General features: G+C 39.8%; 1 protein-coding gene across 1 annotated transcript; it reads left to right on the plus strand.

Annotated features, from left to right (window-relative positions):
• Positions 1–999: 999 nt before the first annotated feature.
• LOC127298494 (uncharacterized) lies at positions 1,000–3,367 on the plus strand. Its single transcript, XM_051328343.2, has 3 exons — positions 1,000–1,451; positions 2,011–2,228; positions 2,397–3,367. Exons 1-3 carry the CDS (start codon positions 1,091–1,093, stop codon positions 3,030–3,032), a joined length of 1,215 nt encoding a protein of 404 aa, XP_051184303.1. The 5' UTR covers positions 1,000–1,090; the 3' UTR covers positions 3,033–3,367.
• The last annotated feature ends 6,532 nt before the right edge of the window (positions 3,368–9,899 follow it).

A 9,899-nucleotide genomic window follows, 5' to 3' on the forward strand; every position in this document is an offset into this window, starting at 1 on the left:
GAAACTCTTGTATACCGACAATGTTGCGATGAAAAATAATTATATTAAGTACATTCCGTAAAAGTACCAGCTACTTTCTAAAATAATATATTTTTATTTACTTTCTAAAATAATATATAATTTTGATCGTTATTTTAGTACAAACATTTCAGCAAAAATATGGTAAACTTTTACAATATAAGAACTGCTAAATGTTTTAAATAATATTTTTTATTAAATTTTAGAAATAGTACATGATTCAAGAAAAAATCAAAAATAATACAGCCTCAATGTGCCCATGCCAATAGGTATCTATCGGCTTCGCCGACAGCAATAAGTACTTATGGGCCTAGCCGACGTCGATAGGTTCCCAGAATAGGAGAGTAGTTGGCCTACCGCCGGACAGTTATCGGCTTCGCCGACGCCTATAAGCACTTATTGACTACGCCGACCCCAATAAGTATTTATCGGTGTGGGCCAAGATGAGGCCTTATTATTTTTAGAAATTTAATAAAATATATTATTTTATTAATAAAAAAAAGATATTAGATCAAATGTGTTCAAAAAGATATTATTTTGAGCGAAAAGATATTGAGCGAAAATATAATTGAAAAAAAAATATTTTTGAACAAAAAATGTGTTCAAAATTAATTTTTGCTTAGATTCGGAATTTTAAAATTGTGCTCAGATTTTAATTTTATTCAGACTTAAATTTTGCTCAGATTAGGAAAATTCGAAAAATATTGTATAACTGGGATTCGAGCCTGGGCCGGTCTTCAGCTAAGCGGAATCTTGTACACATCGTACTACTACTTCTTTTCGGCCAGCGATTAGTCTAATGGGCCGGCCCACGCGGGATTATTTTGAGGCGATGGCTACAAACCCACGCTAACGGGCGATGTATAGGCGCGCCCCAGCGTTACCGACAATTCTCCACGGACCCAGTGCTCCAGCTGGGCCGTTGGATGCCACTGGGCCGCGTCATGTGGAGTCGGTCGGAAAATAAAAGGCAAATCAATTTAGCGGACGCAAAAGCAGGACAGAAGGGGAAACCCTAGCCTCGGAATTCACCACACCTTGCTGAACCCCGATTCACTGAGCGGCGCCGGAGATGGAGCTGATCGAGAGCGGGCTGGCGGAGATGGAGATCTACTTGGGCGGCGAGTCCAGCGCAAAGACGAGGTCGACGAAGAAGAACATCACAAAGCCGCGGCGATTTGGCCTGACGCGCACCGGGATGCCCAAGACAGATCGGCTCCCACCTCAGATCCGGAAGACGGATGAGCACAGAGGGGAGGTGCAGGAGCTGGCTCCTCCTACAGAGGAGAAGCGGGCGGTGGAGCCGGCTCCTCCTACAGAGGAGCAGGAGGAGGATGACGCAGCTCCTCCTACAGAGGAGCAAGAGGTTGAGGACTACCGCAAATTCTGGGAGAGGTGTTTCGGCCGCCGCCACGGTTCCTACGACGCCGAAAGTAAGAAATTCTCTACTTGATGTATATTCATTCCCATGAAAGAATCGACGAGACGCCGAGAAAACCCCTTGCTCGGCTTGGCTAAGTAATTTCTTGAGGTCGATGCAGGAACATCAGGAAAACAATCTTTTTTATTCTATGCTTTAATTGGGCGGGAACAAGATTTATTTTTTTAACCTGACAGGCGACAACAAAACCCAATCAATACCATTATAAAGACTGGAGGCCTTCCTTGCGTTGATAGCAAATTAGGAATAGGAAACTACCCAACCCATCGATGGACGTTCGTTACCATGGATGGGAGTATGTTGTTGTAGCATTGTATGTTTCATTTGGGATTTATTTTAGTAGAATGACCACAGATCCACTCCGTAACGTTATATCAGAGAGTAGAGAAACATTATTTACTTTGCATATTGAACTAGGAACAGGATACCGTAGCATTAGATTAAATACCCGCGTCGATATACTTTCTTATTAACCTGGATGAGTCTATGTTGAAATTGTTTCCTGGTAACAATTCTTTTAGTGTTCTTATAATTTGGCTTCTTCCATGCAGCTTCTCTTGCTCCCATGTACTGTGCAACAGGAACCATCCCACCAGATGCTCTCCCGGATAGTTCCTTGCAGTTCTTCTCCATCAAAGTCACCGACCTATCTGGTCTGAGCTGGCCACTTCAGGTTCATGGCTTTGTTGCTGCCAGGGACTCAGTAGATCGTAGGCGCAACTATCTCCTCAGATGCTCCAGGGATAACTGCCAAACACTCACTGAAAAGGTGAGTCATTGCGACTACCTACAATCTAACTCTTGGTGTATCTATTTGTGTGCTGCCTGCCTGTTAGTACTATTAGACCTACAGTTTAACTCTCCATGTGGCTATTCTGTGTCCTGCTTCAGTTTTTTAAATTTTCTTCAATTGCTATTGTGATGCTTTGCTTGGCAGGATCCATTCTTGCGTTTAACGGGCCCGTCTCGCGCGGTTCTGATGATTGACCCAGTTGCGATAGAGGTTCAACTAAAAGTAAAGACTACAGAAGAGTCTGAAGATGATGAAGTCTTGGCTCTCGCTTGTTTTAAGTTCCGTGAAACTTATCCTTTGATAGATGGGCTCCGTGCATGTATCCCCCGCCAGCGCTGCATGCTTGAGTTTGCTTTGGCGGTGCTGGGTAGTTCGGTGGAGACTACCGTGGGTGTCCGACTCGTCGATGGGTCGTGGCCGGATCAGTGTGCAGGGCTGATTGTTTGCAACACCGACAAAGTAAAAGAAGGGAGGATGGTGCTGCTTGATTTTAAGGATGGAAAGCTGCCAACCAAGTCAGATGGTACAGTTGAGCTCTCAAGGCGTATTGTTTCTGTCAGCTACCCAGCGGGGAAACTGTTTGTTTCTGTGGAGGCCTCTCGGTACGGGTTTTCTGCACAGGATACAGTCAACTTCGGGATGAAACGGTCGGGCACAAGTACTTGCACATGTGATCTCGTTTTCTGCAAGATGGAAGTGACTGTTACTTGGGGAAACTCAATTTGGATCCCGGGTCCAAATGCTCTCGCTAGTTCGACCAATCATTTGTGTCCAGGTTGATGGCCCTTCTCGTATATCCTCATGTATATGGATCTGATTGCCGTTCATGATGATAGTAGATCTGCCGTTTGCGATGTGTGCCTGATAGTAGAACTTCGGGATGAAACTGTCGGGCACAAGTACTTGCACATGTGATCTCGTTTTCTGCAAGATGGAAGTGACTTTTACTTGGTCTCTTGTTTCTATCTATCGGTAATAATGTTTGGAGGCGTCCGGACCTTGTTCTACCTGCCTAACTATGTAGTTCGCTCAGATGTGGTGTTAGGCTGCTTACCTAATGAGCATATTAGCTATTGCTACTGAACTTTGCTTAATGTTATGCCTTGTTTGTGGAAGTTTAAGCATGTCAGCAATGTTGCCGCTACATTATTGTGTAGCATCTGCCAAAACCTTGCATGCACCTGTTACCCCAATCGACGTATTAGTTGTGTGTTTCTTGTGCGGTTTGATCAGGATTTGTCACACGCCTCTGATATATCTTCGTGTTTTTGTCCTGGAGCATACACTCTGACGCTCTGTCAAGAGGTTGGTTTGGTCTGAACTGAAATTGCTCTGAACCGGGGTTCCTACTCTAATTTGATAGATACTAGTTGAATGCTCGTGCGTTGCTACGACTCTCGAGATTTAATTTCGTCTCACACATATATAGACATAATACACATAAAAATTCATTTATATAGAAAAAGATAGCAATATAGTTTCCAAAAATAATAAAATGGTGCTTTGTAAAGATCATGACTCCATACCACGAACTCCCACTCTCCTGCAAACCAGAATTTTTTTTTAGCATGGGCAAAAAGTTTAACTTCATTACATCAACGAAACTAATCTTCTCCATCCAATGATTATATAACATCAACACTACCAAAGTACCTAGTACATCCACAACCAGTTCCATTCTTTTAGTAGTAGTTTACTAAATTACCATGAATTATTTTGAAAACAACCAATTGTAGGTTTGAATCTGCAATCATTAGTTTCTTACGAGTAAATGTGATAGAAATAATCTTTCTAGCCTTCGTACGGAAAAGAAACAATTGTAAGAGGCTTACATTAGTTGATTAGCATCAACTGGCGAGAACCATTTGATTGATCACGTTGTTGGTAATGCATCACATATTCTGTGAACAAAAGAACTATTCAGATGTTTATCTGCCAAGTCTACTAATCAACACTTATATTATACAAAAATTTATTCACATCCTTCCAAAGTTAAATTCAGATGTTTTGCCCTCTTATTCTATTGTAGAATTCAACTATCAAAAACTTGAATATGTCCATGAGAGGATCATGGTAGCAGAAAAACAAACATCCTAGCTAATTTTTCACAATATATGTACTGAAGTAAAATGTGTTAATATTGAACTACATGTATATTACATCGATTTCGAAAATGCCAGTGTTAGCAAATGTTTTAGTGAGAGCTTGCATCGACTATTTATTTACCTCCATGAATGCAACAAATCACGATAAATGTTTGTGAGGGCACACTGGCAAGGTTGTACACATATATGTTTATCTACCTCTTTCTTTTGATCTGCACAATTTTAACTGTAGAATATACTCAACTGTATTTTTAATCTGGGAAGATAAATTCATGTAAAAAAGGAAGAAACTCACTGTACTGTTAGTTGCAGTACAAAATGGATCACTATGCTCAGTTTTTTCCTGTAATAAATCTAACTTTGTATAGATAATTCTTAATCCATCAAGGCAAAGACAAAGATAAGAGATGAGTGTCCAATTCAATCTTATAGCTTCGCATGAGTCTATTTTTATCATTATATTATGGCATATGTAATACAATATACTAGTAAACTGCACGTGCTTTGCACGATAATGTGTGTCCTTACTAACGCATAATATCTAACTCTTTTACTTGACAACATATAACCTTATTAAGGCATAATAATAATACCCTGCATAATTCTGGTTTCACATGATTTTTGATCTTTGCGATTTTGTTGTTGTACTGTTCACATTTATCGCGCGAAGACAATGCACATGTACCTCTTCTATGTGTAGTTTGGTTGATTATTGTCTCCACCACAAAAAAATTACGCTAAACTACCATACAATAGTTCATGAAACGATCGGAAAAGAAATGTGTCCAGTTTCGTCATAGCTAAAACAATTTCCTCACATGTTTAATAATTAATAATCATTTTGTTTCATATTAGTTGGTGTAGATTCAGATGCATATATACACAAAATATGTCTAGATATATCTAAATGAGCGACAACTAATACAAAGTGGTATATTTTGCCATCTAAAGAATATTTCATATGGAAAAAAAATGTTTTCACCGGAGAGGAATTTTTCTCCCATCACATGATAAAAAAATATCTTCCGGGTTGAGAATATATGGCACAAGAAATGCTTTCCATCACAATAACGTTATACATGGAAGTCATGTATAATCCATAGTGACTGTCTAATTTCTAACGATAATTGTGATGCAATGAACATGTTAATTATATTTGGCTAGACGCAAAATTCTTTTTTAGGTTCAAATGATGTACTACATCAACTCCAGAAAAGGACAATCGATGTATTGTCTTAGGAGGCATGTGATAGAACTTTTCTATATATGAAACTCTTGTATACCGACAATGTTGCGATGAAAAATAATTATATTAAGTACATTCCGTAAAAGTACCAGCTACTTTCTAAAATAATATATTTTTATTTACTTTATAAAATAATATATTTTATTAAATTTCTAAAAATAATAAGGCCTCATCTTGGCCCACACCGATAAATACTTATTGGGGTCGGCGTAGTCAATAAGTGCTTATAGGCGTCGGCGAAGCCGATAACTGTCCGGCGGTAGGCCAACTACTCTCCTATTCTGGGAACCTATCGACGTCGGCTAGGCCCATAAGTACTTATTGCTGTCGGCGAAGCCGATAGATACCTATTGGCATGGGCACATTGAGGCTGTATTATTTTTGATTTTTTCTTGAATCATGTACTATTTCTAAAATTTAATAAAAAATATTATTTAAAACATTTAGCAGTTCTTATATTGTAAAAGTTTACCATATTTTTGCTGAAATGTTTGTACTAAAATAACGATCAAAATTACATATTAGAGACTATATATTTCTGACAGGAAATACTTTTGTTTCTCGCAAGTCGTATTTACAGAAGGAAAGCTTACAACATAAGTGATTAACAATCTAAGAAAAGTGTATGCAGTCAATTCTCGTTGTCTCCCATTTTTTAATAGAGTTTTTTAGTTGGTGTTTGTCTGAAAAATTATTTGCCAGGAAGGAAAAATTGAACAATTTGAATTATAAAGCAGCTGAATAGATGACGTCCGGCTATCGAGTCCATAAAATGCTCAGACTGGCTCGTAGCAGCAGTTTGCTTACAAGCCATGAAGTGACAACGCAGGAAAGATTTTAAGTGGACTCGTATACCACATGGGCCCCTACCTCTTCATTTCTCAATGAGAAAAGGCGGAGCTCTATTCCTTACGCGGTGGACTTTCCAGAACTGTCCAGCAGCTTCACCAGAGAACCACCGCGAGCGCGGGAATGACAGGAGCGAATCCAAGAATTGACAGCCGTTAGATCAAATGACATCTAGCCTGATGAACGGCACATAACAGTTTCAACCTGCAAATCGATGGCATGGATTGCTCCAAAGTTTCGTTGGTGGGAAGACTCTAGAACTGTGTGGTAAATCCAAATTCAAAAACTCGTGTACTATATAGTGGTATAGATATATGCTGGATGCATTTTGCTACTGACGACCATTATTAGAAATGAGAGGTACAATGTATATATCCCAATATTTCATACCTTGCATCTTGAGTTTATTAATAGAGAAGTGTTGGACTTGAGAACTAAAGCCTAAAATATCTTCAACTGCATAGCAGACCAACATTTATCGGAAAAATATTCATGTGGTGATACTCGTCTACTCACGTAGACAAATCATCTATGTAAAACATATGCAAAATTATATACCTTACTGCGAAATATAGATAGATGAAAAATCGAGAGAACATAAAGTGATAGGATGTTAGCATCAAGTCGAGAAAAAGAGGAGAATAGATGATGCACCTTGCTAACTTTGGTGAGCAGATTATATCTCTCGCCGATATGGGTACAAATAGATTCTGAAAAGGTTGGAAAGAGTTACATTGGCTTTATATTGTCATGTAGCTATGTTGCTGTTCAAGAAGCACTTAGCTTAAACAAAAGTCACATAATTAGATCACATAACTCAATTAGGCAACATAGCAAACAAAAATGATTAAGAGTTTCTGCAATCCATCTCAATTTGCATATCCTGGAAATAATAAGACCACCAAAAAATGAAGTATTACCTTCAACAAATGAAGTATTATCTTCAATAGTTTAACACATGAATATCTCATTGACATGATGACCCTTCCTCTCCTTTGGTTATGGGCGCTGCTGCTCCCAACTACAGCAAGCGTGAATTAGATATCATTACTGAGCCCCTCCACTCCTCGCAACAATACAAAATTTCATATGAAGACGCAAAAATTGCATTGTTCATAATTCGGTACTAAGAATAAGAGAATGTTGACAAGCCAACGCTACGGAATCGACAAACAAGATCCATTCAAAATTCGCACCAAATTCATCTCGTCAATCGGCAGTCATGTTGCCCAATTAATATGTCCCGCTAGATTCTTAGAAAATTTATATCAGTAGGCAGCTTGTGCAAGAAGCCATTTCCAACAATGTTTCAAGTTTCCACGCACCCGTGTGTTCTCCATTTTATTTTCTTAGATCCATTATTAATTGTGTTAGGATGGCCACAGTGATGACCTTGCATGATTCTATCTCACTTGATCTTCTCTCACATGCACAGCTAGATCCATAGTTCTTCTCATTCACATGAATCAAAACAAACATTCAAACCATGTCCCTTGTAATTGTAAAAGCCTTAATAGTCAACACCGCACAATAGTCACGTAGAACAACACAAACAATGCAGAGGCATTAACTCAAAAGAACGCCAATCACGCACGGTGTTTTAGGGCGCGGACCACTGTCAAGATGCCACATGGCACCACAAAAATGAAACTTGCCATCCCACCAGCGCATGGAAAAATCGGATGGCTGGATTTCTGTCGTGCTGCTGGAATGAGATGCTCATGCGTGAATTATATTTTCTCTAAATCAAAACTTGAAGAGCAATCGATGCCACCTCATCAAATTGTCATGGAGACGATCTGGAGCGGGGTGGTGGGGAGGTAGGGCATGCAATGAGAGTATCCCGTGTTCACGCCCTCCTGATTAGCAGGACTGTAGGAGCATGACGCCACCCACGCCTGGATGCTCCACCATAATGATAAAACTGTTACACTTCAGGTACAAGAGGTGAAAGTTTCACCATCAGTCCATTACACGCATATCTTTCAAACAGATTAGTTCAAGAATTATGACTTTGTTTTCATTGTTTTAACATTAATCATAAAGATGAGTTTGTTATGCACTGATCATTTTGGTTTTATACATGCAAATACTAACAACAAAAAATACGTAGATATAAATGCTTGCTGTTGCAGATTATATAATTTACGTGTAGATGTGTGCAGGACAAATCATGTATTTGAACTAATTTACTCCGAGTCCAAAAGCTATCAAAAGAAACAAACCAAGCTAACGTGTGCTCTCTGCAGTAAATATCAAATTACTTTGAAACATCATCAAATTATTCTTACTAAACATGAGGAGGCCTAGGAACGCTTCGTCGGAATCGCCGCGCCCAAATCTGGCTATACAGCCCCGGATTTGTAGAGTCAACAATCCAAGAAGAGGGAAAAATGATAGGTATACTTTCTCAAACTGAACTTCAATATGGTATAGCACAAACACTGATTTCGAATATGTACAATGCAAAACTGCGGTTCTTCTAAATGGCATTGATTACTATGCAAAATCAGTGACTATGCTCCAACTAAAAAATCTAGCTGGATATCTTTACTATAAGACTGATAGCTTACCAAGACAATTATCTCAGCATGATCAGAATAATTAATACCATATATTTTGCTTAGCGTTATATTCTCTCTTCAGTGCAACCCTGTATTACGATTTACGAATAACAAATTTAATTAGTGAGGTAGAAATTCTCAATGATCAAAATATTGGAGAAAACATTTGCATGATAAGTTTATGCTACACTGGCATGAGGCTGGTGCTGCATCCAGTGTTGGTACTCTCGATCCAATCTTCAGGAACTCTGTGTAAATACGAGAAACAGACCACCTGCACTTGCACGATGTTGTTGATCCAAGCCCATCGAGCTTGCCAAACTGGAGCATATGATCTTTCCACCCGATCTTCTTGTAGATGTCGGGATGCATATCCACTGCGCCTGCAAGTCTGCAAGGACCAGCTGACTGCTTTCCACCGCGAAGGTGCCACCAACAGAGACAAAGAGAGCTAGGTGCAGGTACGGCATGAGGCAGAGCGCAATCGCTGCCGGTGGTGTGTCCGCAAACCTCGACATTGGCAAGAGTGGCGTGCCTGCGTGCGGTGCACCTGGAACTCCGCATGAAGTGATGATACACATGTACCGACCACTGTGTCGTGAGTGCCTGCAACACCGGGTTCCCCTTCCCCACCCTCTCTTCCCCACTATCGAACACCGGCTGGCATCTAAGTGTGAGAAGAAGTGGAGGACTGGAGGCAGAGGGGACGGTGATTTCTCTAGGATGGGGAAGAAGGGAGAGGAATATGGCCGACTGTGATGTATGCCTCTATGGCCGGCTTGCTCTGGGTGCCTAAAATTCAGGATTGTGATTTTGGTAGGTAAGATTTGATTTGTCAGCAGATCAAAACAGTTTTGGCTAGTGAGATTTCTTTCCATAGTGT

This window comes from Lolium perenne, chromosome 5, assembly GCF_019359855.2.
Source record: "Lolium perenne isolate Kyuss_39 chromosome 5, Kyuss_2.0, whole genome shotgun sequence".
Classification (NCBI taxonomy): domain Eukaryota; kingdom Viridiplantae; phylum Streptophyta; class Magnoliopsida; order Poales; family Poaceae; genus Lolium; species Lolium perenne.

Bases quoted from the DNA above. Each gene is read 5' to 3' on its own strand.
- LOC127298494 (XM_051328343.2), top strand. From the start codon at position 1,091: ATGGAGCTGATCGAGAGCGGGCTGGCGGAGATGGAGATCTACTTGGGC. The intron at 1,452-2,010 runs GTAAGAAATTCT...TCTTCCATGCAG, and splicing joins CGGTTCCTACGACGCCGAAA to CTTCTCTTGCTCCCATGTAC. The intron at 2,229-2,396 runs GTGAGTCATTGC...TTTGCTTGGCAG, and splicing joins GCCAAACACTCACTGAAAAG to GATCCATTCTTGCGTTTAAC.